Source organism: Nerophis lumbriciformis, linkage group LG02 (genome assembly GCF_033978685.3).
Source record: "Nerophis lumbriciformis linkage group LG02, RoL_Nlum_v2.1, whole genome shotgun sequence".
Taxonomy (NCBI): domain Eukaryota; kingdom Metazoa; phylum Chordata; class Actinopteri; order Syngnathiformes; family Syngnathidae; genus Nerophis; species Nerophis lumbriciformis.
This window is the reverse complement of record NC_084549.2, coordinates 23071566-23092373: the sequence shown is the minus strand read 5'-3', so window position 1 is coordinate 23092373 and position 20808 is coordinate 23071566. Positions and strand designations below refer to the sequence as shown.

Below are 20808 nucleotides of genomic sequence, written 5' to 3'. Positions count from 1 at the left end.
CCGGGTGGAAAGATCATCACATTGATAACATTCAAACATCCTCTTTTTGTTATAAGCCCAATTCATTAACACACATGATTTAATACACATTGTTTATTTACATTTAAATTGAATAACCAAAGTAAAATCACAACATAAAATATTTTAAAACATGTCATACTAAGATAGGCCCTACTGTAAAAATGTTTTTTTTTTTTAAGTTTCATTAGCAAAATTCATTATTAGATCCACACTTCATGTTTTCTGACACGCTGCAATGTTTTTAAAGTCCCTGTGAAGCAAAATGTAATTGCCTCATTGGACATAACTGCTTCTCTTCTGCAGGCACAGATATGGGCTTTATTATTCCAACAAACATCTAAGTGGCATAGTCACATGCAATGAGCAGGGCCGATCTCATTAAGGCACTAGGCAAGTACTGTACGGAAGGCCGCATTCAAACATAAATGGGACTTATCAATGTTTGCATAATTTGTAACTTTTACACTTGTTGGAACCAGCAGCTAAAAATCAAATGTCATATACAGTAAATAGCTTGTTTTTTCAGCAGGGTTTTGACTTGACTTGACTGGAGGTGCAGGTGAGGCGTTGCCGAGTGTACTCCCAGATGAGCAGGGCGGCACTCACGTGAACATTGAGCGAGCGGATGACCCCTTGCTGAGGGATCTCCACGCACACATCCAGCAGCTGGAGCAAGTTGGCGGGAATGCCTTCTCGCTCATTTCTATGACGACATAAAGAAAACAACATTAATAATGTAAACATGAGAGGACTGGTAGTAGATATAATTTGCAGTAATCCATACAAAAGACCTCTACATTCATCTCTTTTCAAGTAAAACAAGGATTTATGACTGAACTATAACTGATCTATGACACCAATCAAACTCATAATCAACAGTTCATTTATTCCATTGAATAATATACTGTACATTCATTTGATTAACTAGGATGTGCCAAGTCAATCCATTTTCTGAAGTGCTGACAAACAGAAATGGGCGCTTACGACCCAAAGCTCATAATGAGAGTTCTCATCATATTTTAGTAGGCTCTATTAAGATTTGTGAAGCAAAGTAAACTGCATTATTAGTGAATATAATGTTGAATTCTGCTTTTGTATAGAAATCTTAAATTAGTGGGAGTATATCAGTGCCCAATGACTGAAAATGTGTATTGAACTTCTACAGAAGGCACAATGCAGTACGAACTAACAATTTAATGAGCTTTATTTATCCTGAGTGCAATTGGGTGAGAGATGACTCCAAATTACAGAAGGGCTTGAAGAAGACAAGACGCTTAAACTAATAGAAGTGAAATAAAATAATGAGAAACTACTTGAATGATAATGGAACTTGAATGCTGAGAAAAAGTATGTCCTTCACATCCCCGATGGCTCACACTACGTTGTATTAAATAAAAAGGTCCCTGCTGCTGTCAACATTTCCTGCTCGGCTATCCCAAGGGAGAGCCAATTATAGCCCAGCATGTTCTGACACGAGCTGGATCAGAGAGGTGAAGACCCCACTGGGAGATGCAGGCTGAACAGGTGAAATGTGATTTAATGGCCAAGCGAGCTCACACATTTTGTCTGTGTGACACTCACAAGGGGGAATGTGAAGGAAAAGAGGCAATGCCACTACAGGAAAAACTACTTTTTGGTAAGATGTGACAGCAATTCAGTTCAATAAAGTTTGGAATTGTCAAGATAAATTGTGTTTTACAGCATAGTGTGTAGTAAGGATGGGCAATATGTCCTAAAATCTATGACAATATTTACTGCAGACTCCTGCAATAACAATGTATATCATGATATATTAGTTGGTATTTACATGATAATAGTAACAATAATTTCAAAACAGGTTACAAAAGCTCTTAATTTAGCTACTGAAATATTCGGTAACATATTGCAGCTGTATTATTGTTTAAAAACTATTACTTATTAATTTTCTGTTAAAAGATGGTTACTTTCTGTTGTAACATGGCTCTTTCTACACTTCTGTTAAAATGTAATAAGCACTTATTCTTCTGTTGCTTGGATACTTGACATTAGTTTTGGGCGATATTACAAATTTGTGTATCGATCCAATATCAAGTGGTAAAGGTACATATAATACCAGGCAGTATAGGCTATACCAATGCTGATACTGCTTCTTAAATTTTTGAAAATTATTGAATTATTCAAATTTGGATCACAATTATAATCAGACAAAAACGCAGGATGGTTCGTTCATTAAAGTCCTCCTGTATCCAGTGAAGTATTTCCTCAGTTTGTAAACAAAAACAACAAAAGATAAGTTAATAATAAAAAAAATATATCAATCTAACCACTGTAGTATTGACAATATACTTACACTATACTTGGCATTGTTACTGTCTATATTTCTATTATTGCGCCCAACTAAAGCTCTAGCTTTTAGTTAGCATATTCTCTTACAGTGTGTAGTGTAGCATGTTTAGCTGTTTCTCGTCCTCCAGTGATGATACCTTAAATACGGCAGCTGAGTTTATTTGGCATCATGGAGACGATAATTAGTAACTTAGAAGCGGCTTTGCACTGTGGATGGACACTGGGCGCCTTCAAGAATGCAACATAGCTTTGAAGACGCGTTTGTTCGCTTGCCGCTGTCAAGTTTGCGGGACACAGATAAAATGTGTAATCAAAATGCAATATTCCGACATAATGTAATACAAGCTCTATCTTCTACCTAATTCATATTGTATATTGTCTATATTGCACAACCCTAGTGTGTAGCTGGGACCGTAAGCGTGACATCTTTAGGGATGCAGACATATGGATCATTTCGCTTGTTTAGCCAACCTGAGGAACATCACTCTATGTAATCAAGCCAGGTCCACATATATCCTCTACATAGTGAATTGGAATAACTTTGACAAACTTAACCTACAATAAACATTGTGATGCACTGATGCAGTTATTGCCACAGACATTGGCAGGTGGCCGGCTAGTCATTTATGGTATATATATATATATATATATATATATATATATATATATATATACACCTACCCATCTCAAGCAAACAAAAAAACTTCTCTAGTCTATAGCACCATACCCTAGAAGTAGCAGTGTCTTCTCAGGGAAGTGGAAGTCCTGAAGGTTCTGACTGTTGGCAGTCTGCTCCACTCCAACAATGCAGTAGTCCTGTCTCTTTTTTACTTGCAGGAAGTCTGCCAGCTCCAACGGCTTCACCTAATGAGTTAACACATTCAATTTAGACAATGGGAGGCATATAAACATGTGACAGGTTACAAAGACTCACAGTGTATCTAATGTGGCCACTGAGTATCTACAGTGTAATGTGCCTCACCTCCAGAAGGGGAAGCCAAAGTTCAGATGAGACACTGAGGGACTGAAAATGTTTGTCAGTAATGTGGCGAAGGTTGTCCAGTACCAATGCACTGGCACCGAAGATCTCACAGGTCCGGCACAAACCTATAACCACGCAGAAAACCATATTTCAAAGGTGTTTTGTCACATGTGTGCTGTATTAATGTGATTTCCCAAAATTAAAGAGAAATTCAGCGTGAGCTAGTGTGTCTGTTATGACCTCCTAAGTTTGTGGGTTTGTCAATAAGTGAGGCGACCACCAACAGGGCGCCGTGCTGTTTGCCCACACGAGCGACTCTCTGCTGTGGAACCAACTGGAGATCAGGATCCTGGTCCTGGATGTCCAACCTCCAGGGGGTGATCTTCTTTTGCACCTCAGCCCAGCGATCCTCCTTATCCTCCTCGCCTGTGAGACACAACATTTTGAATGTGAAATAAAATCATATTAAAATGTTTGACCTTGGAGGCTGTTGTTGCATGTGGAACTGTACTTTTGTCTTGCTGGATCCAGTCTCCAGGCTGGAGCTGGCTCAGTTGAGGAGCAGCATTACTCAAAGGAGGGATTTGAGAAACCCATGATAGCTTCTCTAGCTTCCAGGGTGAAATCCATTCATCATCAGCCAACCCTGACAGACTAGGGAATGTGTAAAATATTGTCTAGGAAAAGAGGAACAGTCTAAGTGTTATGTTTATTGATGCATGAGTCATTCTTAAAGCACAATTTTGCACACACCTACCTCAATGCTGTAATCTCTTATTGGATGAAAGGCACAAAAGAAAAAGTGCTCTTGAATCCTGGTCCAATTCTTGTTGGCATTCCTTAAAGTTAGGGCATGTGATTTCAGTATTAACATCATATTTCATTTTGCTGCTTAAGTGCCTGTCTTCTCACCCCGTGTTCTTTAAGGCCTCAGTCTGGTGCAGACAGGCTTTGACAACAGTGGAAAGCCCCCTCAGACCATCATCTTCTCCTCTGGCCTCTATCAAGCTCCAAACCCGCTTCAAGGCCAGCAGGGCATACAGGCGCACGCTGAAGTTATTGTGGAAACACCACTGCAGAGCGACATCCAGTGCTTTGGCCAACTGCACATCCTTAACAACAAAGCAAGTGTTATGAGGAGTGATAAGTTGTTCAAGAACAGAAGAACAGAAGCAACAGTTTGAAGATGTCTTACGGGGTTCTTAAGTTTTGGAACGATGGCGGAGAAATGCACCAAGACTGCCAGAAAGGTGCAGATGCCTGTTTTGCTTCCTTCATGTTGCTGCACAAGATTCCAATAGTTAATATACAATATAGACGTCAGACACCACTAATGTTCATCCCCAAAACAGAGAGTGGTCATGGCTTTTTTTCTTCTTTTTTTTTTAAGAGGACCTATAATCATGATTTTAATCAAAATTTAAAACACCTACTTGTGGTCTAGATCAGGGGTAGGGAACCTATGGCTCTTGAGCCAGATGTGGCTTTTTTGATGACTGTATCTGGCTCTCGCATAAATCTTAGCTGACATTCGTTAACACGGTAAGTAATTAATAATTCCGCTGGTAATCACTGTGTTAAAAATAACGTTCAAAATATAAAACATTCTCATGCATTTTAATCCATCCATCCATTTTTTACCACACCTGTTCAAGAAGTCGCATTAATGGTAAGAAGTATTGTATTTATTATTGATTAGCTTCAGAATAACAATGTTAGTAAAAAGAATAAGAGACTTATTGTACCCTAAAAATGTTGGTCTTACTTTAAAATGCACGCATTTAGTTGTATTCAGTGTTAAAAAATATTATATGGCTCTCACGGAAATACATTTTAAAATATTTGGCTTTAATGGCTCTCTCAGCCAAAAAGGTTACCGACCCCTGGTCTTGATAATGTGTATTGGATATGCTTTGTTGTAAACTTTGCATATATTTTGCTCTGCAGTCACATTTATAAGCCGTTTTTTTTAGTCTGTCTGCAAGATGTTAGTTTGTGGAAGTGTTACCAGATTGCAAATGAAACCACGTCCCAACTTCTCCAAAATTATTGGAATTTATTTTTTTAAATGCACACTTTTAAACATATATCTTGAAGTTGTCACTGCCATTTATTTTTCCAGACACGGTTGAAAATAAACTTCATAAACATTACATAGATTCACCCGGTCACAACAATAGGTATATTTGCAATTCAGACTCTGCTTTGAAAACAGCTGCTTTTAGCATAATTTATGTCACTGCATGTCACACATGAGGTGTTGTTATTCACATGCCAAGATTAGATAAAAGTAATACCTTTTTTGTGTTTTCTCACTGCCTGAAGAAGAGCAGTTTACTGAATGTCCAAATAAGTACAACCACCTTGCTGTGATATCACAAAGTAGCCAGACTGCAAGACCCCGCAACCGGAGGCATCTAAAACTGCGTGCAAGCTCACGCTAAAATCCATGAACCTTACAATTTGATGCTTGGGCAATGTTCAACATGAGTATCCAACATTGCCACAACATTCAGTCAGTAAAACGTGTAACTCATTGTAGGTCCCCTTAAACTTTATTCCATTAAGGAAAAAGGTCGCAAGCTATAGTGCTTAGAAGAAAAAGTGTTTTTTACTAAAAATATAGAGCTAAGAGTGCTAAATCTTTTGGTAAATGTTGAATTGCGCAAGTGTAAACATGATGTTTTACAATTAAACATGTCCAAAACAAACTATATCGTAAGTATTCATAAAAAATGGAGGCGCTCACCATATTGAAGCAGACCCAAAACCTGTCTATGTGTTGTGGATAATGGACAAGGACCAAAATCATCATCCACTCGATCAGGTACTTGACTGAAGCCTGGTTACTGCAGAAGCCAGCCTCAAAGACCTTGTTCAGTATAGAGGTGACAAACTCCTGTGTGCGTAAACACACAAGTTGTTATTCCTTGCTTGGTGTCAGGTGTGAAAGCTAAAATGTCAGTGATTTACCTCTTTAAGTTTGGGAAGCAGCAGCAGTACGGTTTGCCATACTCTGTTTTTCACACGATGTTGTAGGGAGTTACTAGAAATGCGAACTGATTTTGACGTGTTCTTGTCCTGGAGAGAAAGTTTCCCAATGTTTGTGTCAAGTGTGATTCAATTGGTTGTAAATAACTTTCTTAGCTGTGACGACTCTGGCAGTACAGTTGCCTTTCTACATTTGACATGGTTAATATGTTGGTTGAAAAAAAAGTGTTTACCACCTTGGTGCCATTCAAATTAAAGTGTGAATCCCCTGCTCTGATTGGCTGGTCAACAATGAAGGTCTATTGGGTGTTAAGCGATGTACCACTTTAAATTATTGTAACTTGTACACTATATATGAAATATGCAACAAATAGCATAACCATTAAAACAGAGTTTGGGGTAAGTTACCTTTTCTAGGAGAGTGACAACAAGCTTCTCCATCAGCCTCTCATGCTGTTGATTAGAGGGGTCAAGGCGACTGAGGAAAGCAAGTGCATACATGCGAGGTAGCTGATCATCTCTGTTGTCACTGGAAGACAAAGGCAGTGGTTCAGCAGTAACCCAGAAATAGAAACCTCTAGAGGCAATACTAAAAAAGGAACTGGACTCAAAACTAGGTATGGGCATTTAAAGAAATTGTCTTAATACTCAGTTATCAATCATCCCATTATTTTGTAACACATTTGAAATAATTGCTCTATAGGACAGTATATTCTGTGTAACACTCATTGATTAAACATGGGTTTGGTCTAACTATGGTCACAAGAAGCTAATGGAAAAGAAACCGTTCAAATAGCAGACAGCAATTATTTTTCCTTTCAAATATATTTGACTCCAAACCAGATTGAATTAAGTGGGATTAAATGGCTTTGTCATTGTTTAAAGCACAGTGAAAAGCATATGGAGTCTCACTCGCTATTCACTTAGTTATGTTCAAAGACAAAACATGAGTACCCCCTGTGGTTTATCTGAGCAAATACACACACATAGTATCTTATCTGGTTTGGATGGTGAGAAGAGGTGCCAGGAACAAGACGAAACAAGAGAGGATGATTGTGCGTGAGTGTCCAAGACACACGCCTAGGTTAACTTTCGTGTTTCACTGGACAATGCCCAAACAACTCCGCATGGAGGGGTAGCAAATTGGACAAAAGCATGTGAGCAGAGGCACAATCTTCTCCAGCGCTGGTATTGCAACTGTTTGTACTTACTCCATTTGTAGAATAAATAGTTTATCTTCAATTCTAGTCTAATCGCCTTATTCAGACAAGAACAGAATAAAAGAACCTGGGAGGACTTCACCCTTAACATACTTAAGTTCTCGCATTTTATTTATAAATCAATAATCCATGCCCATCCTGAGTCATAAAATGGCATCGCCTCACCTGGCAACCACAGCATTGGCGGCACATTCTCCATCCAGTTGCTCCACATATGTGTGGACATCTTGAACAAGACTTTGGAAGACAGTAACAGTTTTTTTAATAAAGCTGCAATTTGAGGGGGTGGTTAAAGTGCTGAGAGTTACCGCTGATCTCTCCTGAACACGGGGCCATAGACGCAGGCCTCAGCTAGGATGTTGATGTGACTGAAAACACTGGAGAAGACATCGTCATCTGGGTCACGAGTGGGCAACCATGTGTGACAGCAGTGTTGCAAAAGCACACTAAAAACACCGTTCTTGGACTCAGACAATTCCATGAGTTTAGCTGCAATCTATACAAAAACACCAAACTTGCATTATTCAAGTAATTTGCTTAAAAAAACAACCTCTCATGGGACTTTGTGATCACCTGTTTCATGGCTGCTGTGAGCACGGGGGCCTCATGGTCTGTGAGCAGCAGAAGTGTTTTGTGGAAGGCCAGCGAAATGAAGCCTTTGAGGGCAGGCCAGAAGTCATGAGCGTTACTGCTGAGCCCATGCACCAGCTCCCAGGTCCGACTCAAGGCCTCCACGCAGAAGGCCTCCTCCTCTTGCACTAACTGGGATCACATTAACACTCTTTAATACCAGACACCTCCTCCTATCAAATGTATTGCGACTCGAGGCCTCACTTGTGGCAGCACCGTCTCCATGAAGGCAAATACAGGCAGCACAAGGTCACTGGGTAGCAGAGTCAGAGCCTCCACGCTGCAGGTCAGAGCGGCCACTAAAGCATCTCTGTTTGTGTGGAGTTCGGACAACATTCCGGCGGTCTTTATCAGGAGACTAAGGCAAATCCATCGGTTTCGCATGAAGTAGGCAGATGTGCGTCCCCAATCTTGCAGAAGAGGACCTTGTCCACCTTCAACACTAAGAAAGAAAGGCTTCTTCACTTTTATCCAACAGGCAGTCAACAAAGGTGTTAGGGATGCCAAGATTATAAGAGTTTGACTGTACAATTATAGTCTGAGGAATAAAGTACCAATGATTGTCACACACACAATAGATGTGGTGAAATTAACCTCTGCATTTGACCCATCCCCTTGTTCCCCCCCTGGGTGGTGAGGGGAGCAGTGAGCAGCAGCGCTATATAAATATAATTTACTTCACAAAATAACATACCAGCATAAAGTCCAAGTGAGGAGGACTGAAACAGCCGGTACAGTGGATGTTTTTAATCACGGTTAATAGTAAAACCGGTTGATTGTTGCATCCCGAATTAGTGTTGGGCAACTTGTTCACAACATCACTGACCTCAAACTGCCTGCTGTGTGAGGTTTCAAAAGGCACTCGCTGAGGCACCCCCAAGGTGAAGGACTCTGCCAGGAAGTTGGTGCTGCCTTGTAAAAGTGCTCGTTCAGTTGTTTCAGAATAGATAAGGTGTCGGCCTCCATGACAATTGCTCGAAGCTCAATTAGACCGCATACTGTGGCAAGAGACGCCATAGCAACAGCTTTAGCTACCTGGCTTGCCACAGAGGGAATCTAACGGAAAGAGGAGGATAATAGCTGAGCAACAAAACAGAGGTGTAAGTTAAATGCAAACAATTATATTTTTGTGTCAACCTGCTGGGTTGGTTTTTGCAGGATGCTGAGACTAAACTTGATGAGTTTAGGGAAGGAACCTTGCTGAATATTAGAAGTGTGGATGGCCAGCTGCTTCAGGACGTCCAAATAGAGATCTGCTCTCTCCAAATCAAACAACTGCAATACACAGTGACATCCGGTTGTATCAACTATCCTTGTTGACGGGAGATTTTGTTGTTTACCTCCTGAAGCTCCCCACACAGACGCCTCACTATGAACTCCTGGATTGGATCTATGTGTTGAAAAATGAGCCTCTTCAAAGCAGCCGTTACATCATCCACTGTAAAAAGCAGAGCAGAAATACTTAAAGTGACACTCCGCTAAGTCTTTCAATAGCAGTTAGGTATATCAGTATTACTTTTCCAAATTGAAGACAAGAATCTGACATATTTTTGAAATACTTATGCACATTTCTACGACATACAGTAAAATGCATTGAATCACATTATTTATCGCCATTTCTGAAATTCAATCTGCTGAGGATTGTTTTAGTTGAGGATGTTTAGAATGCGGTTTATTCCACTGATTGAATTAATAATATGAAATGCAGAATGATGCTGTTCTGAAATTATTCAAATATCAGAAACACACCTCCGTATGATGCAGTTATATACTGTACCACTAACTACAACAATAAACATATTGTTAAATGAATACGACTGACAATGTGTGTCAAAAGTGTGTATGATTATCTGCAATATACTGTATTGCATACAGCTGCATTTCAATAAATAAGAATTTATTTGAAAATGTACATTATTTCAGTAGTTCAATTTAAAAAGTGCAACTCTTATATTTCATAGATTAGGCAACAAACAGTTCAATAATGTATTTCTTAATAGTTGTGATGATTATAGCTTGCAGCTAATAAAAACCCAAATTTAGTATCCCATAAAATCCAAAAAATAATCCAAATGTTCAATATTGTAGTCTACTTCCTTATGCTATAATCAAAAACTGCAAAACAATGTCAAGCCTTTAATTGACCTAAGTCTAAAGCAGAACTTCTGAAATCAAATAACTTCTGCACAATATTCTAATTTATTAAAATGCATGTAACAGTAACATGCAATGCATTTTACTACAACGTCTAACAGTTATATATGTATTTTTGTATTGTAAATCTGTTATTAATACAAACCACATTCTTTTGGAGTTCCTGTGAGTTGTAGCAGTCGCAAAACTAGTTGCAAGCTCTTGTCAGCCTTCCTCAGAGGAAGGTAAAGGTTCGTGCTGACCCGGCTCAGCGTCTCCAGCAAAGGAAACAACAACAGCTGGAGGTCTTGGCCAATGTCTGCTCCGGGCCGACTCCTGTTCACATCAGTGCAAAGCAGAATGGACATGGCCAACTTGTCGGCATCTTTGGGGTCAGGTAAGCTCTCACTCTGATCTATGGAGTGTGTCAACTGATTAAAATTTAAAAAGCAGAGGTTTTGCTACAGATTAGATTCCATCTAAGATTACCTGTGCATGGTGGAACTCTTAGAAAGCTGTGTATTATGCCTTGAGTGTAGGCCTTCACGCTGTCCTTGCCTGTGGCATCAGTGTTACCATTAGTTGGCATAGGTTTGAAGCTGCCCTCCTTGCTTAAAAGCCACACACACACCTGGAACACACAAATAGGGGCATATAGTTAGTTGTATAAACTTTATGTGAGCACCTCATGCAAATGCATCATACCTCATTCCAAAGCTTTGTCCCTCGACATAGCGACTCATCTGCCCGAAAGTTGGCCAGGAAGGTAAAGACGTCATCTAAGGTCACCGTGCTCTGGAAGTATATGTTTAAAATGACATCTATCTGTATTTTTATTGTAAGGTATTAAGTTGGACAGCTTTAAAACCATTTTATGGAGTTGGTCCATTTGCAGTGAGAACAGTGACATTTTTAAAAGGAGACCTTTGATGATTTTCGTCTTTTCTGACTTATAAATGTGTTGTTACAATGTTGGATGCCCATGTTAAACAATGCCAACGCATGAAATCATAAAGTTCATGCATTTTGGCGTGAGCTTACACGCAGTTTTGAATGCCTTTTCCCGCTGAATTTTGCAGTCTGGCTATGTTGTGACATTACAGTGTGGTGGACGAACATTAAGTAAAGCTATCAGCCAGAGGGGGAGGAGCTCCGTATGAGGCCATCTGAGTTTAAGGAAACACAAGGTTAAGATTAAAGTGTTATTTTCATACAATCTTGGCATGATAATAACACCGACATACAAAATGCCGCAAAGGCAGCTTTTTTTATGCAGCGCTGTATCGATCGGAGAGTGTGGAAATGTACCAAATGTTGTGACCGGGTGATTCTATATACTTTTTAGAAAGTTTATTTTCAACTATGTCTGAAAAAATATATAGCGGTGACATTCGTCTTAAAGATATATATTTAAACTTGGAGAGGGTGGGACATGGTTTTATTTGCATTCTGGGAATGCCTACACAAATTAACTTCTTGCAGACATATGCAGAAAGTAGGTTATAAATGTGACAGTGGAGCAAAATTTACACAAAATGTACAGGATATCAAATACATATTATCTAGACCACAAGGAAGTATTTTAGATATACCGTAGATTAAAATCATCATAGGTCCTTTATCATTGATGTGATGTGTTTTTAGGTGTAAGAAAACATGCAGAGCTTAAATTGCATCCATCCATCCATCCATTCTTTTTCTAACACTTGTCCTTCTTGGGGTCGCGTGCAGTGTTGGTCATCTTACCTTAAAAAAGTAATTAGTTACAGTTACAAATTACTTTTCCCAAAAAGTAATTGAGTTAGTATTTCAGTTACCTCTTTGTAAGAGTAATTAGTTACTTAGCAAAGTAACTGTGACGTTACTTTTCATTTCGTTATTTTATACGCTATTACGTTCGATAACGTCTTTTACGTCAAAGATGTTTATATTAACTGATGGAAGAATAACAACACTATGTTCAATATTTTAGAACATTTGGCATTTATCTGAACTCAGTAGATTGCAATGTTCCATATGATATGCATAGCAATAAAAATGTATAAAAAAATAATATTCAGTAAAGTAAAAACATTAAATATAGAAAGTACAAAACCCAAAACTTAGATAAAAAGACACAAAGGAACGTTTGGCCTTTAAGTTGTGCAATTCTCTGTATAGCAAAACACAGCCTGAATTTTATTTTATTTTTTAAACATAAAAATGTTACCAAGTTTTGGGCAAATAGATGATAGATTCAAGTAAAATGTTTAAAAACATTCCTGAAGGACATTCTGACAATAAAATTGCATTTGTGTACAGATGTTAGGGTCTTTTTTCATATATTTAAGCTAATTTTCATATTGCAAGCCAGTAATTATCTGTGATTATCCATCCATCCATTTTCTACCGCTTATTCCCTTTGGGGTCGCGGGGGCGCTGGAGCCTATCTCAGCTACAATCGGGCGGAAGGCGGCGTACACCCTGGACAAGTCGCCACCTCATCGCAGGGCCAACACAGATAGACAGACAACATTCACACTCACATTCACACACTAGGGACCATTTATTATTCATGATTAATCCAAATTCCAAACTGTGATGAATCTGATTTTAAAAAATGGCAGCATTTGGGTATGGGGTTGGGATAGCAGCAGCAGCAAGTGTTGATGTGAGGTGTAATTCAAGTTGCTTGAGGCAGATGTAGATACACGCTTTTTTCCTGGACATAGCATGCATGTTACATAAACATTTTGCCTTCAATTTCAATGAGCGAAAACTACTGAGGGTACTTCCGATTTGAAAACGCAACCTTTGAATTTCCCTGGCTCCGGCTCGTTGCAATTGTCACGGGTCTTTTTGTGTGTCAGTCAGAGCGTGCAGTGAGACAGCGTGAGCACTGGCATGATCCGCCCACCCAGCCAATCATCATCAGCCTATTTACAACTGTGTCATCATACCCGCCCCTGCCCTCTCTAGGCAGCTGATGTGTGGCCGAAACCAGACACGTTGCGCTTCATTCAACCAAACTGTAGTAACGAGCCACTTCAAATTCTCAATGACGGCAACGGTGTTGCAACAGTGGGAACAGTAATTATTTAGATTACTCGTTACTGAAAAAAATACACTGCTATCCCAGCTGCACTTGGGTGGAAGGCAGAATTACCCCCTGGAAGAGTCGCCACCTCATCGCAGGACCAACACAGATAGACAGACAACTCACATTCATACCCTAGGGCCAATTTTGTGTTGTCAATCAACTTATCCTCAGGTGCATGCACAATTGAACACAATGTGTGTCTTACCACATCTATGAGACAGAGGGCGCTCTTAAGTAAGAAGCACTGAGCAGCACCTCTCAGGAGGACTTGATGTGTGATCATGGTGCAGCGCAGCACCTCCCTATGTTTGACACCACAGTGAGAGGGCACACTAACATGAAAAAAGCTATCATTCATAACTTGGTGCTAACCTGAGGGAAGTGAGCCCGTCTATCCCTAGCATTGGGTTTGGTGCAATATTTGACAGGGCCTGAGAGAGGAAGAAGAGGGGCACTGCACACCAATGCTTCGAGCCCAGCTGCTGGATCATCTGCAGCAACACACGACCTAAACAACAAACATCATTAAAAAAGGAAAATATTTCTGAGCCAAATCCTAAATGAGTTATTGCACCTTTGTCCTCTGCTGGCAGGCTGCTGAAGAAGTTCTTCAAGAAGATTTGGAGCTTAATTGCCAGCTCGGGACATGCTCCAACACTCTGGCCAGGTGCCCTGCAGGACAGTAGAGTAGTTATCTAGATCATATTGCAATTATAATTGCTTCAAACATATTACTTGGTGGTTTTAGAACCTTACTTGCAGTAGAGCGACATTTCTGACAGGACATCTATAAAGGGGCCAGTAATAAACTGTGTAATCAAATCAAAGCAAGAAAAAAAAGAAAACAAAATGAATAAAGCTTACAGTGAGTCAAGTAAAGTGAGGCATGCATGGACCTTTACCTGAGAAAAAGCCAAAGCAAACGCTGGCTGTTGGAGGACCTGGAGTTCCAGCAAGTGACACACTCCTGCCTTCATTAAGGTTTTATTCTCACTGTGGAACATCCGCTGGTAAACACAGAGCAGCCATGAAGGGTGGAATAGGTCCTGACCTAACACAACAACACACAAGATACAAATAGGGTGTAACAAATAAAACATTGCAACATTACAGTGGAATAGTCCTGATATGAGACTAGAAAATAGAACATTAGGCTACTGAAAGTCGTTTGCAGTACAAGACATTGGAATAGTTACACAGCAGTGCATAACATGCTTCAGGACAGACAAAGTAGATATAGTATTTTTGAAAACTGTACTTTTAACTATTTGGATTAAAGCCAAAGGTTAAATGTGCAAATAATATGCATGTGAACTCACTAAAATTAAAGCAAAAATATATTTTCAGGCCCTATAATGGGGGTGGAGGGATTATTAGCATTAACTCCCAGGCTAGTTGATTTATTTATTTTCTAACTACTACTAGTATGAGGGTGTAGCATTGCTAACCCACAAGGCAGCATCTGTCAATATAGCAGTTTTCTTTTGCGAGTGACAAATGACAGCATTTTCTATGTATACTAATAGTTTTACTCTGAAAAATTATGTAAACAGAATATCGTCCAAAACAAATGTAAATACCTTCTTTTTCTGTTGTTTGAATGAGTGAGTCTATTCTGTTCAGAACTGGTCGGACAACATGGACCTGCAAAGGGAGAACAAACACGTAATTTCATCAGTACTTTTACCATAGTGATGAACCTTGAACTTAATGAACAACAAACCTGATTTTCCTCCAAAGTCTCCATCACCAGCACATAATCCTCCCAGAACTCTCTAAGCATCTTGCTGTTTTTCGGAGTCCATTTGAACAAGACCTCCTCACCAGACTCTTCAATGAGATAAAGAAAGTGGATCACACCATTAGGTACACCTGCACATTCAATTGGTCCATTACAAAAGCTACACCAGAGGTCACCAACCTTTTTTATTCTGGAGGAGCTACTTTTACAAAATGAAAATAGCAGAGATATATTCATTCTTTATGGCTTATTTCAACCCAAAACAAAGGGAATACATTTTTTCTTGCCACAACATTAAAAACTGCAAACGTTGATATCCATCCATTTTCTACCCCCTGTCCCTTTCGGGGTCGCGGGGGGTGCTGGAGCCTATCTCAGCTGCATTCGGGCGGAAGGCGGGGTATATCCTGGACAAATCGCCACCTCATCGCAAGGCCAACACAGATAGACAGACAACATTCACACTCACATTCACACACAAGGGTCAATTTAGTGTTGCCAATCAACCTATCCACAACTCATATTTCATATCAATATCAACAACTTTTTTTGTTCATCTCCATCTTGTATTTCAGTATGCATTAATTTCTAGTTTAGTCTTTTTCAAAGCACTATTAGTTATGTTGTGTGTTTAATTTTAGTGCTGTGAAATTATATTTAAAAAAAAAAATCTGATTAATCACACTTTTGAGACGTTATCACAATAAATTACTTTAAATATTTTTTCACAAGAATTATTAAAATGCCATAAACAAACATTTTTGTTAAAAATTTATTTTGAATGTACAAAATAAATTTTATTTAAAACTTGCTAACAACAGTATAACGTGATCTCATCGGGGTGTATTTCCAAGCAAAATTTGCTACCAAGCACAGCAGTCGAAGTCTTCTGGGAAAATTGCGAGATTATTCTGCGTTAATACATGACTAAAAGGATAATTTTTTGTGGTTAATCACATGCGTTAACTCTTTAAATTGTCAGCCCTATTTCTTGGCCACGGTGTACCCTGCCTTCTGCCGGAGTGCAGCTGGGATAGGCTCCAGCCCCCCCGTCACCCTGAGAGGGACAAGCGGTAGGAAACGAATGGATGGATGATTGGCAACATTAAAAATGCACTTTAATTTGAAGCATCTCTTTGTGCTATTTTGTGATAATTTGTAATTTAATAGAGGTATAATGTATGAATTTAACCGTTATACAAGTACTGAAAGTTTAGGCAAATATTTTTTGACCCTTTGGTGAGCTACTAAGTAGCTCATTCTAGACACCCCCGTGCTATACTGTTTTAGTTCTGCCCTTACAAAAAGTAATACGTATTGCATTGCTTGTAGACCAACACAGGGTATCCACCAGGGTGCAAGTGATGTGGGTGGGCGGGGTTTGGTGGTAGCGGGGGCAGCACTAACTCTTCCGGGAAGAGGGGTTCTGGATTTTTGTTCTGTTGTGTTTATGTTGTGTTACGGTGCGGATGTTCTCCCGAAATATGTATGTCATTCATGTTTGGTGTGGGTTCACAGTGTGGCGCATATTTGTAACAGTGTTAAAGTTGTTTATACGGCCACCCTCAGTGTGACCTGTATGGCTGTTGATCAAGTATGCGTTGCATTCACTTATGTGTGTGTAAAAGCCGCATACAGTATATTATGTGACTGGGCCGGCACGCTATTTGTCTAGAGGAAACGCGGACGTGACGGCAGGTCGTAGAGTACACTAAAGGCCCCCAATATTGTTGTCCGGGTGGAAATCGGGAGAAATTCGGGAGCATGGTTGCCCTGGGAGATTTTCGGGAGGGGCACTGAAATTCGGGAGTCTCCCGGGAAAATCGTGAGGGTTGGCAAGTATGGTTCCAGGGTCAAACTGTAGACAAACTTGGCCCATGTGAAACATTTTACCTTGTGATCGAGGGCAGTCCACGTCCTGTTCCTGTGACGAGGCCACACACCTTTTGAGAAGGTACAAGGCTCTCTTGCGGGACACGTTGTCTCTGTGGATCAGTCCATCCTGAACCGCCCACCAGAACCGGAGGCAGGGACGAGGATCCGGCTCGCCGGCGGCCAGCAAGTGGTCAGACAGGGCAGTCAAAAACAGCAGCGTGCGCTCGGTTACCGCAGGTGTGCGCTCCAAGGCGTGCCAGGTGCACAGCTCCGTCAGTATCTTCTGGAGGAGGATGCTGAGCCGATCATCACTGCAACAGCCCAGCAGGGCCAACAAGAGCCGGACGGTGACCCGGGGAAGCAACCCCTCTGGAGGAGTTCTAATGCCCAACAAGGCACATGACAAGATGCTTGATGTGAGGTGGTCGTCTCCTGATAAAGAAGGTAAAATGGCAATTATGACGTCAGAGGCAATCTCAACACTGAGTGGCTCCTCTTCGTGCAGCCGCAGTGAAGGCAGGACCGCCTGGGCGGTTCGGCCCGCCACCGCCGGGTCACACAGCCGGACACAGACGGCCACAAGTCCGCAGACAGCGGCGGTCAGCTCCCTGCACGGCGAACCATCCGCTTCTGCTGATATTCTGGAGAAAAGAGGCAGACAACGCGACCAAAGGATAGACTCGGTTCTGTCCAGAAGACATTGTCTTTTCGCGGGCGTCAACAAGCTGCGATCTGATTGGAGGAGAAGGTCCTCGAGTCCTTCCAGGAAAGCGGTCAGCGCCCCAACACGCTCCGTCTCCGGCCACACGTCAGCCGGCCAGCACAGAGACTCGAAGAGAGGCTCGTAGTCGGGAGAAGTGGACAAAACTGCGTTAATTAAAACAGAATTCATAGTAGAAGTAAAGCTAGCGACCGGCCTTTCTCGCTGCGGCGACACGTTGATACGGGGATGATTGTAAACTTCCGCATACGTCACTTTGAACTATCGCGAGATGAGAGAAGTTCCTGGCTGCACACAAACGACGGTGTCTTCAGTCAACAAGACAAACAATTGGCGAACAGTCACTAAATGATGTGAGAGTTTGTCCGTTCATAATAAAACAACAACCAGGGGACGTAAAGCACAAATTGGAAAAATAAGTTACATAATGTAATACGTCTCCCACATTTGTTACACCTCCACTCTGATAACGTAGAGCAGGGGTCCCCAAACTACGGCCCGCGGAAAGTCCTAAGTTGACAACCTGGTGTGGTAAAGATAATGTCTTTTATTAAAAAATAAAATAAAATAATTCTTGAACAAAAAAGAAACTAAAATAAAAATAAAAACAGTTACATAGAAACTTGTAATTAATGAAAATTAGTCAAATGAACTGTTAAAGGTTAGTACTATTAGTGGACCAGCAGCACACACAATCTTCACGGACTGTACTCCTTGCAGACTGCATTGATATATGTTGTAGGAACCAGAATATTAATAACAGAATGAATCAACCCTTTTGTGTGAATAATGTGTGAATGAGTGAAAATGGGTGTGGAGGGAGGGAGGGACGGTTTTTGGGTTGGTGCACTAACCGTTAGTGTATCTTGTGTTTTTTATGTTGATGTAATAATTAAAAATAATAACAATAATAATAAAAAGTCCCAAGTAAAACAAAAAAGAAATAAAACAAATATTTTTTTAATTATTATTTTTGTAAATCTGTCCTTTCCAATTTATTTTCTACCGCTTGTTACTCTCGGTGTCCCCTAGCCGCTCAGGCAAATCATTTGTCTAAAAATGCATTTTACCATCGACAACGTGAGATCATCGCGCTTGGAATATATATATATATATAGATATATATATATCTATATATATATACCGTATTTTTCGGACTATATGTCTTTTTTCATAGTTTGGCCGGGCTCCAGTGCGACTTATACATGTTTTTTTCTTTTTTTATTATGCATTTTGGGCAGGTGCGACTTATACTCCGGTGCGACTTATACTCCGAAAAATACGGTATATATATTTATATATATATATATATATATATATATATATATATATATATATATATATATATATATATATATATATATATATATATATAGCCCAGCCCCCGGCCAATTTTTTTTAACCCAATGCGGCCTCCGAGTCAAAAAGTTTGGGGACCCCCGATGTAGAGTGTCTATAGAAGAAAAATGCCTTTAAAAAGATGACAGTTTAAAGCAAAACATACTTTAACTTGCAGCTCTTATGTAATTGTATTAGCCCAGTGTTTTTCAACCACTGTGCCGCGGCACACTAGTGTGCCGTGAGATACAGTCTGGTGTGCCGTAGGAGATTATCTAATTTCACCTATTTGGGGTAAAAAAAATATTTTTTGCAAACCAGTAATTATAGTCTGCAAATGATGTGTTGTTGTTGAGTGTCGGTGCTGTCTAGAGCTCGGCAGTGTAACCGTGTAATACTCTTCCATATCAGTAGGTGGCAGCCGGTAGCTAATTGCTTTGTAGATGTCGGAAACAGCGGGGGGCAGCGTGCAGGTAAGAAGGTGTTTAATGCTTAAACCAAAAATAAACAAAAGGTGAGTGCCCCTAAGAAAAGGCATTGAAGCTTAGGGAAGGCTATGCAGACCGAAAGTAAAACTGAACTGGCTACAAAGTAAACAAAAACAGAATGCTGGACGACAGCAAAGACTTACTTTGGAGCAAAGATGGCGTCCACAATGTACATCCGAACATGACACTACAATCGACAATGTCCCCACAAAGAAGGATAAAAACACAGTAGATGCGGGAAATATCGCTCAAAGGAAGACATGAAACTGCTACAGGAAAATACAAAAAAAAAGAGAAAAAGCCACCAAAATAGGAGCGCAAGACAAGAACTAAAACACTACACACAGGAAAACAGCAAAAAAGTCCAAATAAGTCAGGGCGTGATGTGACAGGTGGTGACAGTACACCTACACTGCAAAAAGTCAGTGTTCAAAAACAAGGAAAAAAATTACAAAAATTAGGGGTATTTTATTTGAACTAAGCAAATTTATCTGCCAGTTGAACAAGAAAATTCGGCTTGTCAAGACTTTCCAAAAGAAGTAAAATTAGCTAACCTCAATGAACCCAAAAATACCTTAAAATAAGTGTATTCTCACTAATAACAACTGTACTACTATATGAGTACGTGTTTTCTATTGTTTCATTGAAAATAAAACAGCAAAGTCCATTTGGCCGTCATCTGTTTTAATTATGAGACACAATTGTGTCAAAGTCATGAATTTTTTTTCATGCTTGAAATAAGAAATTGTTACTTTAAAAAAGTAGTTTTATACTTGTGAGTGTTGATGACACAGCTTTGCAACAGTTGATATTCTAGTTTCAAGCATGTTTTACTCAATATAGGTCATCAAATCTCAGCAACAAGCTGTAATATCTTACTGAGATCATTTAGGACCAAAACCCTTAAATGTAAAGTAAAACATTAACATAAAATCTGCTTAGTGAGAAGAATTATCTTATCAGACAGAAAATAAGCAAATATCACCCGTATTTGAGATATTTAATCTTAATTAGATTTCAGTTTTTGCTGTGTACTTTGAGACAAGAGCTATAGTGATGCATGGTTGCTTATGGTTGAAAGTCATATCCAACAATTGCGACAACGACTTTTTACTGTCAACGGAGTTTAATTTTTTATGTTTTCTGCTGGTGGTGTGCCTTTGCATTTTTTCAACGCAAAAAATGTGCCTTGGCTCAAAAAAGGTTGAAAAACACTGTATTAGCCTACCAAATGAAGTGTCTGACAAGTGTTAGTGTCTAAAAT

General features: G+C 39.9%; 1 protein-coding gene across 1 annotated transcript; it reads right to left on the bottom strand.

The window, feature by feature from the left end:
* Positions 1–125: 125 nt before the first annotated feature.
* Positions 126–17979, bottom strand: tarbp1 (TAR (HIV-1) RNA binding protein 1). The gene is made up of 29 exons (XM_061958864.2): positions 17016–17979; positions 15105–15211; positions 14962–15025; positions 14284–14432; positions 14138–14190; positions 13956–14053; positions 13754–13889; positions 13587–13683; positions 11008–11097; positions 10792–10933; positions 10469–10717; positions 9510–9607; positions 9307–9444; positions 8996–9225; positions 8374–8611; positions 8113–8301; positions 7848–8035; positions 7705–7776; positions 6728–6848; positions 6302–6409; positions 6078–6227; positions 4524–4610; positions 4241–4440; positions 4086–4167; positions 3840–4005; positions 3569–3754; positions 3329–3453; positions 3074–3210; positions 126–724 (listed from the first exon to the last, which is right to left on the bottom strand). The coding sequence occupies exons 1-29, from the start codon at positions 17887–17889 to the stop codon at positions 544–546; spliced, it is 4755 nt and encodes a 1584-aa protein (XP_061814848.1). The 5' UTR covers positions 17890–17979; the 3' UTR covers positions 126–543.
* Between the last annotated feature and the right edge of the window lie 2829 nt (positions 17980–20808).